Source organism: Neoarius graeffei, chromosome 13 (genome assembly GCF_027579695.1).
Source record: "Neoarius graeffei isolate fNeoGra1 chromosome 13, fNeoGra1.pri, whole genome shotgun sequence".
Lineage (NCBI taxonomy): Eukaryota > Metazoa > Chordata > Actinopteri > Siluriformes > Ariidae > Neoarius > Neoarius graeffei.
In genome coordinates this window covers 2,174,760-2,193,788 of record NC_083581.1, presented here as the reverse complement: position 1 = coordinate 2,193,788, position 19,029 = coordinate 2,174,760, and the positions used below count along the sequence as shown (strand labels likewise).

The 19,029-nt window shown below is 43.7% G+C and overlaps 1 protein-coding gene across 2 annotated transcripts in view; it reads right to left on the bottom strand.

Moving 5' to 3' along the window:
• The window catches only part of LOC132896352 (fibulin-2-like), a 91,342-nt gene extending 72,811 nt beyond the window's left edge, over positions 1-18,531 (bottom strand). Inside the window, exons 1-3 of one of the 2 annotated variants that reach the window (XM_060937117.1) lie at positions 18,418-18,531; positions 10,136-10,196; positions 6,359-7,580 (exon numbers count right to left, since the gene is read on the bottom strand). In XM_060937117.1, coding sequence (XP_060793100.1) covers positions 6,359-7,535 — 1,177 coding nt within the window. In that variant the 5' untranslated portion in view covers positions 7,536-7,580; positions 10,136-10,196; positions 18,418-18,531. The remainder of the gene's footprint in view (positions 1-6,358; positions 7,581-10,135; positions 10,197-18,417) is intronic. The other variant, XM_060937118.1, reaches the window with a different exon arrangement.
• Between the last annotated feature and the right edge of the window lie 498 nt (positions 18,532-19,029).

The following is a 19,029-nucleotide window of genomic DNA, read 5'->3' as shown; positions in this document are numbered from 1 at the left end:
GTGCTCAGGAACGAGTACTGGGGAACGAGTGCTGGGAATGAGTGCTCAGTAACGAGTGCTGTGGAACGAGTGCTGGGGAATGAGTGCTGAGGAACGAGTGCTGGGGAATGAGTGCTGGGGAATGAGTGCTGGGGAATGAGTGCTGAGGAACGAGTGCTCAGGAACGAGTGCTGGGGAATGAGTGCTGGGGAATGAGTGCTGGGGAATGAGTGCTGGGGAATGAGTGCTCAGGAACGAGTGCTGGGGAACAAGTGCTGAGGAACGAGTGCTCAGGAATGAGTACTGGGGAACGAGTGCTCAGGAACGAGCGCTGAGGAACGACTGCTGGATAATGAGTGCTGAGGAACAAGTGCTGGGGAACGAGTGCTGAGGAACAAGTGCTGAGGAACAAGTGCTGAGGAATGAGCACTGGGGGATGAGCGCTGGGGGATGAGTGCTTGGGGATGAGTGCTGAGGAGTGAGTGCTGGGGAACAAGTGCTGAGGAACGAGTGCTGGGGAACGAGTGCTGAGGAGTGAGTGCTGGGGAACAAGTGCTGAGGAACGAGTGCTGGGGAACGAGTGCTGAGGAGTGAGTGCTGGGGAACGAGTGCTGGGGAACGAGTGCTGAGGAACGAGTGCTGAGGAACGAGTGCTGGGAACGAGTGCTGAGGAGTGAGTGCTGGGGAACAAGTGCTGAGGAACGAGTGCTGGGGAACGAGTGTTGGGGAACGAGTGCTGAGGAGTGAGTGCTAGGGAACGAGTGCTGAGGAACGAGTGCTGGGGAATGAGTGCTCAGGAATGAGTGCTGTGGAACGAGTGCTGAGGAACGAGTGCTGGGGAACGAGTGCTCAGGAACGAGTGCTGGGGAACGAGTGCTGGGGAACGAGTGCTGAGGAACGAGTGCTGGGGAACGAGTGCTGAGGAACGAGTGCTGAGGAACGAGTGCTGGGGAATGAGTGCTCAGGAATGAGTGCTGTGGAACGAGTGCTGAGGAACGAGTGCTGGGGAACGAGTGCTCAGGAACGAGTGCTGAGGAACGAGTGCTGGGGAATGAGTGCTCAGGAATGAGTGCTGAGGAACGAGTGCTGAGGAACGAGTGCTGAGGAACGAGTGCTGGGGAACGAGTGCTCAGGAACGAGTGCTGTGGAACGAGTGCTGAGGAACGAGTGCTGGGGAAACGAGTGCTGAGGAACGAGTGCTGGGGAATGAGTGCTCAGGAACGAGTGCTCAGGAACGAGTGCTGAGGAACGAGTGCTGAGGAACGAGTGCTGGGGAACGAGTGCTGAGGAACGAGTGCTGGGGAACCAGTGCTGGGGGATGAGTGCTGAGGAGTGAGTGCTGGGGAACGAGTGCTGGGGAACGAGTGCTGAGGAACGAGTGCTGAGGAACGAGTGCTGAGGAACGAGCACTGGGGAATGAGTGCTTAGGAACGAGTGCTGGAGAACGAGTGCTGGGGAACAAGTGCTCAGGAATGAGTGCTGGGGAATGAGTACTGGGGAGTGAGTGCTCAGGAACAAGTACTGGTGAACGAGTGCTTTGGAACGAGTGCTGGGGAATGAGTGCTGAGGAACGAGTGCTGGGGAACGAGTGCTGGGGAATGAGTGCTCAGGAACAAATGCTCAGGAACGAGTGCTGGCGAACGAGTGCTGGGGAACGAGTGCTGAGGAACGAGTGCTGGGGAATGAGTGCTCAGGAACGAGTGCTGAGGAACAAGTGCTCAGGAATGAGTGCTGGGGAATGAGTGCTGGGGAACGAGTGCTCAGGAACGAGTACTGGGGAACGAGTGCTGGGGAATGAGTGCTCAGGAACGAGTGCTGAGGAACAAGTGCTGAGGAACAAGTGCTGAGGAATGAGCACTGGGGGATGAGCGCTGGGGGATGAGTGCTTGGGGATGAGTGCTGAGGAGTGAGTGCTGGGGAACAAGTGCTGAGGAACGAGTGCTGGGGAATGAGTGCTGAGGAGTGAGTGCTGGGGAACAAGTGCTGAGGAACGAGTGCTGGGGAACGAGTGCTGAGGAGTGAGTGCTGGGGAACGAGTGCTGGGGAACGAGTGCTGAGGAACGAGTGCTGGGGAACGAGTGCTGAGGAGTGAGTGCTGGGGAACAAGTGCTGAGGAACGAGTGCTGGGAACGAGTGCTGAGGAGTGAGTGCTGGGGAACAAGTGCTGAGGAACGAGTGCTGGGGAACGAGTGTTGGGGAACGAGTGCTGAGGAGTGAGTGCTAGGGAACGAGTGCTGAGGAGTGAGTATTGGGGAACGAGTGCTGAGGAACGAGTGCTGAGGAACGAGTGCTGAGGAATGAGCACTGGGGGATGAGCGCTGGGGGATGAGTGCTTGGGGATGAGTGCTGAGGAGTGAGTGCTGGGGAACGAGTGCTGAGGAGTGAGTGCTGGGGAACGAGTGCTGAGGAACGAGTGCTGAGGAACGAGTGCTGAACCTCATTCATCAGTCTGTGTTGTGTATAAAGTTGTGTGTGAATGTTTTCGTGGCCAAACTGAACTAAAAATTCTTGTCAGATTTACAAACTTCACTGATTCGCTCTGTGATCATGTGACTGTCCTGATAAACACCAATCAGCTGCAGCACACAGTGATGCGTCATTCATGAACGATTCGTTCTTTTTCTACGACTCAGGAGTAACGAGTCGTCTCAGTGAGTGAGTTGTTCGTTTTTTTCCTGGACCAAGTACGCACGCCGTTCAGACTCAGGTTCGTTCACGATTCGTTTTTCAGGACTGAGTCTTCTGTTCACTTGTCACATGACCTCTGCATGTTCTCAGTGAACAACTGATTGCTTCACGAATCATAACTACGGGTCTTCAGGTCTGAATTTCTCGTCTGTTATTCATGTGGTTACATCAGTCACATGACCAATGCTATTATTATTGGAGAGGAGAGTTTGCTGAAGGTATCTGATGAACCAGAACGTACAAGCAACTGAACCTGAAGCAACCAGTCATTTCAACTGAATAACTCAATAGGCTATCATCATCATCATCATCATCATCGTTAATCTTTGAGGCTTAACCTCACGAGTCTGAGGACTGTGACCACCCAGAGCAGCCATGAATCCATCATTTGAATTCAAATTATTCCCTCACCGGCCTAAGAAGCTGCCCCTTGTCCATTTCCGTCGTTCTTTCAATCCTTGTACATCTGTCCAGCTGTTGTCTCTTCCCTTCGCTTGCCGTAGGAACCATGAGCAACATCTGTTTTTGTAGTGTCGCGTGAGTTGTCCATTCGCACACAATGTCCCAGCCACTCTAGATGTTGTTTATCTTGGTACTTGTGGATTGTGTTGTGTCAGTAAGTCTGTGTATGTCTTCATTGGAATATATAAAGGCATAGTCCCAGTTCGCTGCTGCTCTCTCAGCTTCAGACCCGCCCACAGGTGGTGCGTTATGTTGCTCGAAGGCTCTTCATACTATTTCCCATAGCAGATGTATCTACTCAACCTGTAGCTCATCCATAATGCCAGCATTCAAATAGCACGTGTCTGCATTGTACATCAACTTTGATCTTAGGAAGGCGACTAAGAAACAAAATGAAGCCAACCATGTTGCTCTTCGTGTTTGAGAACCATGTCCTAGTCCCAATGAACAAAAAGAACAAATGATTTGTTCATTTTCCTGAACAAGTTTCAAAGATCTGAGTCAGTGAAAAGATCTGAACACCTCTCCAGTACAAACACATTCACAGCATTTACATTTAGCCACGCCTACAACAAAGGCAAAGAGAGCTGAAAACGACAACATGGTGATTAAATGCGAAATCTTCCAGTAATGCAGCTCAGCCACTGCACTGCACCGGCTTCCACAGACGCACACTAACTCCTCTTTTTATAGGGTGCTATTACTTTTGTCCTGATTGAACAGCTAGTTCTACTTGTCTTGATTTATGGAATAATTTTGAAATGATTTTATATGTTCAGGATAATCTAAATATATAAAATCAAATCACAGTAACTCATTGATGATCATACGATTTGAAGACGACCCTCAGAAGATTCCTCACAAGACGGCCGACTCGGACTCCGTTTCCCATCAGCCCCCACCACTGCCTTCCTGTGATCCTCTGACTCCTGATGATGCGCTGATACACACCTGCTCTCAGTTTCCCTCTTCATTAGTTTGCTTATTTCTACCTTGTGTTTTTTAAACTCTTGGTTGTGAAGGCTGAAGTACAGAATAAATAGTTTGCACATGCAATCTGCTTAAAAACATTTTTTACAACTCACGACATTTTAATGACCCGCACATTTCCTGTGTAAATGCTCCACAAATGATTTACGAATAGATTTGTTCGTATTTAGTGCAATAAATGAAGCCCAATGTTCAAATGTTCTGTGCTACAGATGTGAAAACGTCTCATCTCTCATAATTACAGCGAGGAATCTGCGTCACTCCCCGTCACTCCTCTAAACCACATCACGGTGCTGAGTAAAGTGCGGTGAGTAAAACCCCGTCTGATGCGTGTAGAGAGCCGAAGCCCTGCCTCGAGGCCGACACTCAGCACACCCCATCAGTGTAAAGCGTAAATTCTGCTGAGGAAATGTCACGCGTTCCCATAAACTCCAGGTGCTGGAGCAGGTCTGAACAACGTCACCGGGCTGGAGAGCAGATCAGCATCCAGCTGCAGTTCAGCGCCGAAAAAATACAGCGGGATAAAAACCCTACAGCAGAGTTCAATAAAACTCAACACGTTCTGATTTACTGCACAAATCATGCGTCTGAGACAGGCAGAGTGAGACATAAAAAGAGTGAGACAGACAGAATGATAGAGTGAGGGTAAGACAGGCAGAGTGAGAGTGAGACAGTATCAGATACAGAGAGGGAGACAGAGGGAGAAGGACAGTGTGAGACAGAGTGAGACTGATAGAGTGAGACAGACAGAATGACAGAGTGAGAAAGACAGTGACAGAGCGAGACAGACACAGTGAGACAGACTGAGACTTACAGAGTGAGAGTGAGACAGAGAGAATGAGACTGAGAGAGAGAGAGAGAGAGAGAGAGAGAGAGAGAGAGAGAGAGAGAGAGAGAGAGAGACAGTATCACACAACAAGACAGGCAGAGTAAGACAGTATCAGACAGAGTGAGACAGAGTGAGTCACTATCAGACAGAAAAAGACAGACAGGGTGAGACAGACAGTGGGACAGAGTGAGAGTGAGACAGACAGAGTGAGACAAACAGGGTAAGACAGACAGTGAGACAGAGTGAGAGTGAGACAGTATCACACAGTGAGACAGGCAGAGTAAGACAGTATCAGACAGACAGTGAGACAGAGTGAGAGTGAAACAGTATCAAAGTGAGACAGACAGAGTGAGACAAACAGAGTAAGACAGACAGTGAGACAGAGTGAGATTGAGACAGTATCAGACAGAGTGAGACAGACAGAGTGAGAGTGAAACTGTCAGAGTGAGACAGACAGGGATATAGACAATGAGAGTAAGATGGTATCACACAGAGTGAGAGAGTGAGACAGTATCACACAGAGTGAGAGAGTGAGACAGTATCACACAGAGTGAGACAGATAGAGTGAGACAGAGAGTGAGAGTGAGAGAGGATCACACAGAGTGAGAGTGAGACAGAGTTGATGAGTTTTCTGGAACAGCGGCGGTGACAGTGCCGCTGCACATCGCAGGTTTATTTGAACTTCCTGCTGAACAGATTCACACCGACACTGAACGCATCAAACAGGAAGTTCATCCTGGATTCTGTTGCTTTATCCACGTTTTAGGACCTTCATATTTCCAGCATGACGCTGTCGAGAACAGAAGAGCCGCACATCTAAACCGCGAGGAATCCAAACGTCATGTGCTTTCTGCTCTAATGAAGGATAATTACGGAGGGGTTGAGGAGCTGAATCAGATGTTTGAACGTGAGGAGGTGCTGTGATCTCGTACAAACCCAATTAAATGGCAAACTCACGTCTGTGTCGCGCTCTGGATGGCATTAATCCCTCACAGGCACACACAGGACAGGTTCTCACGTGGGTTTCATTCACTTCGTTTTGTGTTCATAATAAACTAATTTTAAAAAAATGTCTGTGTAATTGTTACGGTGAAGTTTCCTGAGGAAGATGGAAGGAGTCTCCAGCGTCAGGGCTTTGTAACCGTCAGAGCAAAAGCCGTAACTTCACTGTTTAATGTGTTGAATTAAATCAAAGCATTTTATTTTTGATTCAAAACCAAAGAATCATGAAACGAGTTGATTCAATTCACCCATCTAACACACCACTGAAGGTCTGTTGTTATTTTTACCCACAATCCTCTGCTCTGGATCTCCAACATCTCAGCTGAAGATGAAATCAACTGTCATGCAGTGTGATACAGCTCAGTTTCAGAATTGTTTCATAGTAAAAAACAGACTTGCTTCACTCACCTCTCTGGTTGTTGGACATTACATGGAGGTCATTTCTGTCCTGGTGGTATCTACCCAACGTTTCAGGCTGCCTGTGATCTTCACGTTCCCTCGCGATCACTGGTAGTGAGGTGGTGGAGCTGAACTGCAGTTTAGGGACAGGGTTGAGTTCTGGAATCGTGTCCTGAAGGTTCCTGCGATCTTCCGGGTTTTTCTCAGTTCTCCTGATGTCATCTGTGGTCTTGGGTGTGGTTTCTTTTGAAGGAACCGGAGTGTGTCTAACAACGGTTTCCATCTGAGATGATAACTTCTCAGAAGATCTTGAGTCCGTCTTAACTGTAGTAACGTTTGGTGAGTCCTTGGTTCCTTCTTCGCTAGATTCCATGTCATACATTCCCTGTGTCTCTCTAAGCTCCTTCCTGGTGTTTTCATGTAGAACATCATGAGGATTTTGAGCTTGAGGAGCTACAGAAGATGAAATGAAAGCATCTGGAGTTGTGGTGGCTTCTGAAAAATAGTCGTATTCTTCACTTTCGTCAGTCTCTGACATGTTCTCGGTGTAAATGGGGACAGAGTTACTCAGAAACGTGTGATCTTTGCTGGAGAAATCTTCAGCGTTTTCATGTTTGGAGATATGTAGGTCATTCTGCTTTACCTCAGGATTCTTGAATGTTTCTGAGGGGCAATCAAGAATCACTGAGCACATCAGGTCACCGCCGTCGTTGGGACAGTGACACACCTGACACGGATCCATGTGGAACGAGTGACCCGCTTCGTATTTCTGGTTGTTGTAGACGCAGCCGATGCGCAGGCAGTGAGGACACGCCTCGGTGGAGTCGGACAGCTCGATGCAGTCAGGAGGGACGTCAGGGCACGGGATGAAGCGGCAACTTATCCTGCCTCCGCCTGCGGGACACAAACACTCTGTACTGCCCGAGTCCACCAGGTACAGCTCTCCTTCAGGAACCTTCCCGTTTTTAAATCCGGCATTAATGCAGTCGTAATACTGATACCCTTCACACGTGCACCCTCGACGTAAACACGTGGCACAGCACGCATCGCTCTCCAGGAATTCCTCAATGCAGTTGTCCAGATGTGGACAGTCCACTCCGGTGCAGTCTTTCTGCCCAAGACACATGTGGAGGAGTACGAGAACACACACAATGACGGTCCATTTCACCCAAACTCGCTCGTTCATTCTTTCAGGTCGAGGTTAAACCTTCCTGCTCCGACCACCGCTGACCTGAAATCAGAGGAAAGTGTGTGTGTGTGTGTTATTACAAACATCATTACTAATATATCTGGGTCTGTCTCAGAAACTGGGTACTGTGGGGGTACCCCACTAAATATACTCACAGTCAATAAACTATATGGGTTTGAATGGTGATGTTGGTTTTAATTTGAAATAAAATGATGAAAGAAATAATACAGATAAAACTAAATCTTTGATGTGAATACTCTATTCAGAATTTGGCAAAAATTCTGCAAATTTGTGGAAAAATGGCGGCTTGATCTGGGACATGATAAACGGTCGACTACATCGCATTCCCTTAAAAAGGCTGTAGTCCACTGAAAAGTCTACAGTTATCACTAACTGTATTTTAAGTTGTAACTTTATCCACCTAAGGATTGGTGCGCTCACAGAATAATCATAACCGTAATAAAACATCACGCAAAATGTTTGATCACCGTCGTAACTCCATTTTCCGCAAAACCAATACGATCGTGTGTTTTGATCTAAACGGAAAGCCTCAGGGTCGAGGTCACGACCTCACCAAAAGTAGTAACTTACAATCACTACACCATATAAACATTTAGTTATAAATCTGCGATTTTGTTTTTTAAAACGAAAGCTGAAAGTTAGGTATAGAATACGTTTCTTACAGAATATGTTCCGATGGTAGCTGGTCTTGTATGAATTTCTGAGCTATAAAATGAGTTGTGGTCTATTTTTTACCGTAGCGTGTTATTTGTGTGCGGGGAAGGACACACATTAACAATTTGCATGTGTAGAATGGAATTTTCCACTCCAACAGTTAGAAGTTGATCGTGCTTCCATTTGCGGTCTTTCTGTTACGCGAGTGATCTGTTCGGACGTTATCGCTGAAAAGGCGAGTTTTGTTTTGTTTTAGTCTTGCAGTATAAAGCAATAGAATGTTTCTTTTTCATCTTACTTTCATATTTCGTAGTGTTTGCGTATTTTTGGCCAATATTTTGCAATCATGGTCAATTTAGATCGAACTTTTGATAGAATCTACGGCCAGTCATTTTGCCCCGCCTCACGCTCCGTCCGGTGCGGTAGTGATGTCCCGTTGCTCGCGCGCCGCAGCAGAGACCCGCGTGACCTTCAGCCGGTACAGTCGCTGTTCTTTTACCACCGCCGTTATTCTCATCTTTCCGGTGTGTTCTTGATTTTTCCATTGTGTCCTATTTCACCATATCAAATCCCCAAACTGTATCATATTATTCATATTTAAGTGAAAAATCAATTCAGTCATCATAACTTGGCATTTTTAACCCAAGCAATCAAAAAGAGGAAATTTATTCAATATTTTCACTCATCTGTGAAGGAGCGGCTTTAATTCTTCATGATGGAGTTGTTTTATATGGAAATCAATTTTACAAAAGCATTTTAATTGGAATCAAAAAAAATTTTCCACAGTGGAGGCCAGATAAAGCAAGATACTATCTTTATTCTTATTAAACATGACAAAAGAAACATTGAGTGGTAGGGAAATGCAAAAAAAAAAATAGCAAAATTTGAAAATTTATTTTTTTGACCATAATGTCCCAAACGAGATGAGATGGACCCGTATATATATATATATATATATATATATATATATATATATATATATATATATATATATATATATATATATATATATATGTGTGTGTGTGTGTGTGTGTGTGAGACACCTCATCAGGGGCGGTTCTAGCCATTTTGGGGCCCTAGGCGAAATACAGAGGCGAAAAAAAGATAACAAACTGCCACTAACAATGTGCCCTAAGTAAGCTCCACACTGAAACAGGTTTGAGATTACTCCAGCATTTGCCAAAATTCAGACAGTCTTTATTGCTCAGATCAAACCAGAAAGAGAGAGAGACAAGGCAAACAACAGAAGAAGAGACAGTAGAGAGAGAGAGAGAGACAATTTTGGGTCAATCTCCATAGTTTAATAAAACAAGGATATCTGAAATCCAATTATTATTTTTACTCCACAGATACATATTACCAGATATAAAATGATCTTATTCTTATCAGAAGTAGAACACAAATGGATCCATATTACCAGATACACGACGATCTTACTGTTATCAGAACTACAACACAAATGGATTTTACTCTATCGAAACCTCTACATTTCAATGGGATAAGACTGATGCCAAGATAAATGTACGAGAGAGAGAGAGAGAGAGAGAGAGAGAGAGAGTTTGTGTGTGTGAGAGAGAGTGAGTGAGGGAGGGAGTGAGAGAGAGAGAGAGAGAGAGAGATATTTAGTGACAGGCAATCCAGTGGTTGAGAGACAGATACAGAGGGATTGTGAGTTTGTAAAGGATGCAGCCAGTACATTATTGAAATGTCCTTAATCTTCAAAATTCCATTGTTCATGTATTCCATCACCATTCCATAATGGGGTGTGTGTGTGTGTGGGGGGGGGGGGGGGGGGGGGGGGGGGGGGGTAGAGAAAGAGAGAGGTATGAGTTTTTAAAGGTTGCAGCCAGTACATTACTGAAAAGTCCTTAATCTCCAAATGTCCATTGTTCATCATAATCATATGAGAAAGAAAGTCCTACTTGTTGCTGGCTTCTCCAAAGTCTTCATAGAAAGGTGGTGTGCAGAGGTATGGAACCCAAACTACAATAAACAACACAGCATTATAACAAAACAACTCATTCCTCAACAGAGTCAACAGCGGAGGTTGAGGCTGTAGCAGACTCAGGCGATTTGAAAAATGTAGTTAGTTTCAGAAGTGCAGCTGCATTCTTTTTGCTTTGTGCCATTTTTTTCGTTTAGCGCAACCACTCTCATAACTGCGCTTCATGTTGTTTACAGTTCCCTCTGCTTTGGTTTGAATTTCCGTCACGCACCTGTCTACGCCGTCAGATCATGGACTAGTCCAATGTAAAACAACCAGGGTGTGTGTGTGTGCTGGGACAAATACTATATACACATGAATTCGATATTCTGATGCTATTTTGGTGTGTTTTTCCATTTATATCGTTGACTACTTAATGTCAGAGACAAATTAAAATTACATATATATTGTTTGGTGTTTACCGTGACGGGGCTGACTGTTAGGGGCCCCCAAATTTTGGGGGCCCTAGGCAACCGCCTTGGTTTGCCTAATGGTAAGTCCGCCCCTGCACCTCACCGAATCCAGGGACGCATGTTGGCCGAAACGAATCCGAGATAATCGCAAAAGAAGCAATTTTTTTTCGAAATTTGTGATTTTCGTTTTTTTCCATCATGTGCAAGTTGAGATCTTGAAGAATGCAATCAGTATTTCAGATAATAGATTGTTTTGTTGGAAAAGCATACATTTTTTGTTACAAATTGTCTCGTTTTTGTCAGGACTGTAGCCTGCTGGGGGGTGTGGCTAAATTACCATATGGGCCATTCACATGATGATTTAAGTCTTTTGTCTTTTTTTTCACGAATCAGCTGTATGATACGAGCTGAGCTCGTGGCTACTTAAGCTGCATACAGGCGTTTAATTTCACTATGGAATGAGCAAGCTAAACAGAGCGCAGAGGAGCTGAAACACCGCAAAGCAAACAGACGCACGGAATTTATATCGGAGATCACCATTTCTAGCAAAAAAACCGCAACCAAAAGGAAGTGTTCTAGGACTACATTCCATCGGAGGCATTGGTGTGTGCAAGGTGATGTTTCTCTTTCTGATGGGGTGAGTTTATTAATCTAAGGCTGTGTGGTTATTTTTGCATGTAACGGAGAGTGTTGTGGTTTGGTCACATGAAACTAGTGTTGTGTTAGTTGTGTCATCATCGTGCTATCTTTCTTTCTTACGGTGTGAGTAATTTTTCAACCACAAAGCGTTAAAGTATACTTTAGGACTTATTTTTGTACTTCATAATTGTGTTGGGCATACTTTGCATGGAAGGAAAATTGACGTGGTGATCTTTGTTTACATGAAAGTAGTATGGTGCTAGCTCGTAGGGTGTAGGGCTTTCCTTAATGTCATGCAGATGAGCAGCATTATGTGCCCGCCCTGCACCCAGAGTAGCTGAGATGGAAAACTTTGAGGGCGATTTTCTCCCTTTTCTGTTTTAAGAGGTATGCACTTTCAAAAGGCCACACATTCTTCAAATATTGTCAGATCTCCACATGGAAGGCATCATTGGAAAGCTTAGAAACTGTGCTTTCTGAATCTGCCAATAACTCAAAATGCCCCCGGGTGGACATGTGTCCCTGGATTCTGTTATCTGACACATATATATATATATATATATATATATATATATATATATATATATATACACACACACTGGCCACTTTATTAGGAACACCCCTACATCCCCAAGCTGTTTTCTGCAGTTCTGTAATCAGCCGATCCCTTGATGCTTCAAATCCCACAGATACAAATCAAGAGCTTCAGTTAATGTTCACGATGTTCAAACATCAGAACGGGAAAAATCATGATCTCACAGTGAAGTGTGACTTTCTGTCTCTCACTGTGGTATGGGTGTTGGTGGTTTGAGCCAGATGAGTATGAGGTTTGAGTATTTCAGAAGCTGCTGATCTCCTCCTGGGGTTTTCACACACAACAGTCTCTAGAGTTTACACAGAATGGTGCGGAAAACAAAAAACACTGAGTGAGTGAGCGACAGTTCTGTGGGTGGAAACAAACACCTTGTTGATAAGAGAGGGTCAGAGGGAAATGGACAGATTTGAGGTGGAACTGTGGTGAGCAGTAAAGCATCTCAGCATGCAACAGTAGAACAGAAGAAAACACTGGCTTCCACTCCTGCAGCCAAGAACAGGGATCTTAGAATCAACAACATGTTCCTATTAAAGTGGCCGTGGCTGAGGAGCGTATACAACACACACAATACATCACACCACGCTGCTGCTGAATTCTACATTGTGATTGGTCAGAAGGTGTTGATTAGTTATCTAGAACAGCAGCTCTGATAGCTGCGCAGCTGCAAATCGTTTTTGTGGAGAAAAAAAAATTTAAACAGTTCTTATAAGAATTGGAGTAAAATTTTAATCATTGTGTGATGTTTAATTTGATATTTTATTTTTCTGCCCATTTTTAGAAGGGTGCCAATAATTATGGAGTTGACAGTTTATTAGCTAATAAACAGATAAAAGTTTAAATTAAATGAACAGATTTTAATTACACTCACAATAAACACCACATTCTATCATTAAGTGTTCGTGCTCATGATGGTGCGGTGAAACAGTGCGGGTTCTCTGGATATCGGCATGTTAACTCACTGACAGAAGCATGTACTAGAGGTGCTGCAGAGGTCAAAGGTCATCTCGCGCTGTCTTGTACTTTCACCAAACAATAGTGTGTTCATGTGTGTGTGTGTGTGTGTGTGTGTTAGTGAAATGTGATGAAACTCACCCTCGGGTTCTGGATTACAGCTTCCATCACCACACACACACACACACAAGTAAATTTAGTGATAATATGTGATGTCACTGTTTATCTTCTACTTCTCTGAATCACATTAAAGTCAGTGATGATGATTTTACTAAAATTTTATTAAAACTGACACATTTATTTCTGGCGGCACAGTGGTGTAGTGGTTAGCGCTGTCGCCTCACAGCAAGAAGGTCCTGGGTTCGAGCCCCGTGGCCGGCGAGGGCCTTTCTGTGTGGAGTTTGCATGTTCTCCCCGTGTCCGCGTGGGTTTCCTCCGGGTGCTCCGGTTTCCCCCACAGTCCAAAGACATGCAGGTTAGGTTAACTGGTGACTCTAAATTGAGCGTAGGTGTGAATGTGAGTGTGAATGGTTGTCTGTGTCTATGTGTCAGCCCTGTGATGACCTGGCGACTTGTCCAGGGTGTACCCCGCCTTTCGCCCGTAGTCAGCTGGGATAGGCTCCAGCTTGCCTGCGACCCTGTAGAACAGGATAAAGCGGCTAGAGATGATGAGATGAGATAATGAGATGAGGTGAGACATTTATTTCTCCTGAAACAATCTGGGGTGCTAATACTTTTACAATTAAGTCCCGCCCACTTACTCAGTCAAACCAATGGGGCGGTTTATCAGAAACAATCCACCTACTGGCATGCTTTTGACAAGTGGGAAGAAAACGGAGAACCCAGAGGAGGAAACCCAAGCAGACAGTAACCTGACTTCTGGACAACGTTACAGTTTTTTTTTTTAGATTGAGCCTTTGTTTTGATGTTTACCCATATTTACTGGAAGAGAACATTCATTCAAATACAGCTAAGATATTTATTAAACAAGATCAGCTAATCAAGGACAGGAGGCGAGCTAATGGGACCAGACGACATGATATTTTTTCTTTCATGATGGCCACTGTGTCTGATGAGTCAATCACAGTGCCATAAATTCTTGCAGTGTCTTGGTCAGGAACCTGGCAACGCAACAAGTTTCACCCCAACTGATCATCATTCACGTCCTTATGTGTTGTCAAGAACTTGTTAATCATGGCTATGGAGGAACGCACTGCAGTAGAGCTTCAGCTCTCCACGCTCAAAGCAGAGCCCCAGACTTCAGAGAATATGATCACGCATCAACGTGAATTTTTGATGGCTTTTGTCCGTACAATGTCCATATTGTACGTGCAACATGCGTGTCCCACCACAGGAAAGCCGATCGAAAGTGTAAGGCAATGTATCTCATAAACACCTGACCACTGGACAACGAAATTTATATCTTTATTTCCATCAGATAGATGGGTTTTTATCCAGTGCTTATTTTTAATTTGCTTTTTTTTTAAATAACATGGGATTATTATATTTACTAACACACTGTACAGAAAATATTCACGACAGTTTCATATAAAACGAGTTAAAACAGTTTTATTCGTCCACTCGCTGGTTGGACAGGTGACAGTCTGTGTCGTGTAAGGGCGATAGACGGATGTAATTGCAGGAAGAGTTTCATTGAAAACATGCAGCAAACAGATCCAAAACGGAGACAAAACCAGGCAGTGGTGGAGTGAGGCCCAGACAGGATATCAGAGGGATCCAACACTCACAGTCCAAACACACAAACCAGAAAAGAGACACAAAATACAAGGCTTTCAAAAAGTCTGTGTGTTACTCAGAGTCCTTATATAAATGTCTGCGCTGTGATTGAGCTCTAATCAGGAACAGGTGCATGGGGATTAGTCCTTATGGTGCTGTGTGTGTGGATGTGAGAGATGAAGCCAGACAGCTGTGTGGCGTATGGAGTGTGATATTGGATGGTAACTCTACAGTAGTGGTGTAAAGTGAAAGCGCTGGTTCACTGCTGTCCCCCAGGCACCCAGCAGAGTCGCACCATAATAAATGTGCTGGTGTTGTTTCTGGCGCAGGGAATGCGGCGTCAAAGAAAGGAATAAATCTGTATCGTAACTGTGATGCGTCTCTCCTTATTGGTCTCACTGTCACAAGACAATGCAGCGATTTATTGAGGTGAAAAACACGACATGACACAATTCGATGGTTCATTCATGGTGCTGTAATATTATTATTCTATTCAGGGGGATTCTGTGCTCTTGGAGATATTTTGCTCATAAACTCATCTGGAGCTCTGATTTTAGGCAGCGACTAAATTTAAATATATTAGGAGCTGGCAAACTAGGTGAAAAAATACAAATAATGCTGACATGATAGGCTTTTCGTTGGGTTGTCGTGGGGTGTTCCAGAAGCCACAGCTGTTTGTTGTTCTTGACTTTCATTTTCAGCCCTGACGCTGGAAGTTCATTGGCCACAACAAAACCGTGTCAAAACTGTGTTGAATTCATGGAGTCTGATCCCAGTATAATAGCACTAACCAACCAAACTGAGCTAACAAAGGCGATGATGCTAACTGAGTGAGTTCCACTCAGCTAATAAAGGATATAAAGCCATAATAAACACTTTGATGCTCAGTAATCAATTTGTACAAATACAGTGCCTTGCAAAAGTATTCATACCCCTTGAACTTTTTCACATTTTTCCACCTTACAACCACGAACTTAAAAGTTTTTTATTGAGATTTATATGTGATAAACCAACACAGAGTAGCACATAATTGTGAAGTGAAACAAAAATGATAAATGGTCTTCAAAATTTTAAACAAATAAAAATCTGAAAAATGTGGTGTGCATTAGTATTCAGCCCCCTGTCCTCCGAAACCTCTAAATACAATCCAGTGCAATCAATTGCCTTCAGAAGTCATCTAATTAGTTAATAGAGTCCTACTGTGTGTAATTTACTCTCAGCATAAATACACTTGTTCTGTGAAGGCCTCAGTGGTTTGTTAGAGAACACTGAAGAACAAACAGCATCATGAAGACCAAAGAACTCACCAGACAGGTCAGGGATAAAGTTCTGGAGAAGTTTAAAGCAGGGTTAGGTTATAAAAAAATATCCCAAGCTCTGAACATCTCAAGAAGCACTGTTCAATCCATCATTCAAAAATGGAAAAAGTACGGCACAACTGCAAACCTACCAAGACATGGCCGTCCACCTAAACTGACAGAGCGAGCAAGGAGAGCACTGGTCAGAGAAGCAGCCAAGAGGCCCATGATCACTCTGGAGGAGCTGCAGAAATCCACAGCTCAGGTGGGAGAATCTGTGCACAGGACAACCATAAGTCATACACTCCACAAATCTGGCCTTTTTGGAAGAGTGGCAAGAAGAAAGCCATTGTTGAAAGACAGGCATAAGAAGTCCCGTTTGCAGTTTGCCAGAAGCCATGTAGGGGACACAGCAAACATGTGGAAGAAGGTCCTTTGGTCAGATGAGACCAAAGTTGAACTTTTTGGCCTAAATGCAAAGTGCTATGTGTGGTGGAAAACTAACACTGCTCATCACCCTGCACACGCCAAACCTACTGTGAAACATGGTGGTGGCAGCATCATGCTATGGGGATGCTTTTCTTCAGCAGGGACAGGGAAGCTGGTCAGAGTTGATGGGAAGATGGATGGAGCTAAATACAGGGCAATCCTGGAAGAAAACCTGTTGGAGGCTGCAAAAGACTTGAGACTGGGAAGGAGATTCACCTTCCAGCAAGACAATGACCCTAAACATACAGCCAGAGCTACAATGGAACGGTTTGAATCAAAGAATATTCATGTGTTCGAATGGCCCAGTCAAAGTCCAGACCTAAATCCCATTGAGCATCTGTGGCAAGACTTGAAAATTGCTGTTCACAGATGCTCTCCATCCGCTGAGCTTGAGCTATTTTGCAAAGAAGAATGGGCAAAATTTTCAGTGTCTAGATGTGCAAAGCTGGTAGAGACATACCACAAAAGACTTGCAGCTGTTCAAGCACTGTTCAATCCATCATTCAAAAATGATGGTCTACTCTGTGTTGGTCTATCACATAAAATCTCAATAAAAAACTTTTAAGTTCGTGGTTGTAAGGTGGAAAAATGTGAAAAAGTTCAAGGGGTATGAATACTTTTTCAAGGCACTGTAAAATGTTATGCTGCTAACTAAACAAGTTCAGCACGATGAACTTTACAGGATGTCAAAGTGATCTGAGGCAGGTATAAATGCAAAGCCTGGACTTCCAACTTATTAGAGAACTTTTAAGCTAAAACATAAAATTATTTTCATGATTAACATTCTAATATTTCATGATTTAACCCTTATCTATAATGATGCAGGCTGTACAAAACCCAACACGTGAAACGTCCTGCTGGTGTAAATTCAATGTCCTACATTTGTCATTTTTACTAAAGGGTGTGTAAACTTTTGCACTTTGCTATAAAAGAGAGATAGAAGTTTATGCCATAGAAATGTGTTCAACAGAATCAGGTGACTGGATTTAAACTCATTCCAACTCACACGTCATTATACTGAAATAAATCAGATCTCTAATGAAATAAAGTACACTCAATTTTATAGAATTCTATATTTTAATCAGCTAGTTGATGGACTAATTAAATAAACCAAAATGCTGTGAATTCTGCACAGTTCGGACTGAGCAATATAACGACATAGTATTATTGGGATAAACTTCATCATGATACAGCGAACACAGAGAGCTGAGCGGACATGAAAATCAGGATGCTATTATTATTATTATTATTATTATTATTATTATCCCACATTTATGTACTAATATTGATGATACTCACATTTTTAGCATTTTTCTTTTATGTTTATGAGTTTTTATTAGCATAACTTCTATCTTTTTTTAACAAAATAAAGCCTCTATAATAATAATAATAATAATAATAATAATAATAATAATAATAATAATAATAATTCTCCAGGCTTTAGGCATCTGTTCTGTCACCAAAATTAGACCAGATGTTTAGAAAAATGAACCAAAGATCAAACAGAATTCATCTATTTATGTCACTTCTGTAAAAATGTGATGATTTGTACTTCTAACATGTGAGCTCACGTGAAAAAGTGCACTGTACTGTACAGTGATTTAAATCATTAAAATAACATGTTTAAGTTAAAACAGGATTGTTCTTTATCACTTTTAACATCAGTTTCACAGTGTAGATCAGTTTTCTATGTCTGAAACTTGTGGCACATCACTGATAAAGAGAAAAAACACAAATCCTACTGATTCACATCACACACAGCTGTTTATCAGCACTGCATTATTCATGATAATGATCAGTGTCATGAAAAGAAAAGGAAAAAGAAAGAAAGGATGCAGTGTAAAGGTGTTATTTATCTCAGGAATGACAGAAAGGCGATTTATTTCTCAGCCACTGAATAGAATCGACCGATCTGCTGTTCAATGAATCGCGATACAGAAATCCGACAATCCAGATGTTTCTCCATTTGATCTCCCTGTTTATTGCAGGTACTCGAACTTCTCCACTTTCACTCACTGCTGCTCCTCACAACGCAAAACGGCACCAAAAACTCAAAATCACAGAGAATTGAGCATAAAACCCTCCAGTCCAGACTCACCTGAGTGTTGATTCACTTCCCGAATCTGCGCGTTTCTCTGATTACTGACGCGTCAGGAGGCTCCGCGCGCGCGAGCTCTGATCTAACACACACACACACACACACACACTCCGAGTCTCCTCACCGACTCGTTCAGATGGAATCGACTCCAGAAATGTGACTCCGGTTTAATGAATCGAACTGCTGGAGATTTGATTCGTGATTTGATTCACGAAGATTCATTAGAGTTTCCATTCACATTCACACGGCATGTGTAGAGGATAATATATTCTATATTCACACAGTGGTGTGAAGATATGAAGTTTATCCCTGAGTGGTGAGTGTATATATCACGAGTGAGCGAAGTGAATGAGTGAAAATATTTTCACTACAAGAAGATAAATGTCATATCTTTGCTCCACCGTGTAATGTTCTTTATATTATTTGGACACATCCACAAAAAATACACAACTTATCAAAAGAATTTTAATTTTGAACCGATTCGCCATTGGTGGCACGGTGGTGTAGTGGTTAGCGCTGTCGCCTCACAGCAAGAAGGTCCGGGTTCGAGCCCCGTGGCCGGCGAGGGCCTTTCTGTGCGGAGTTTGCATGTTCTCCCCGTGTCTGCGTGGG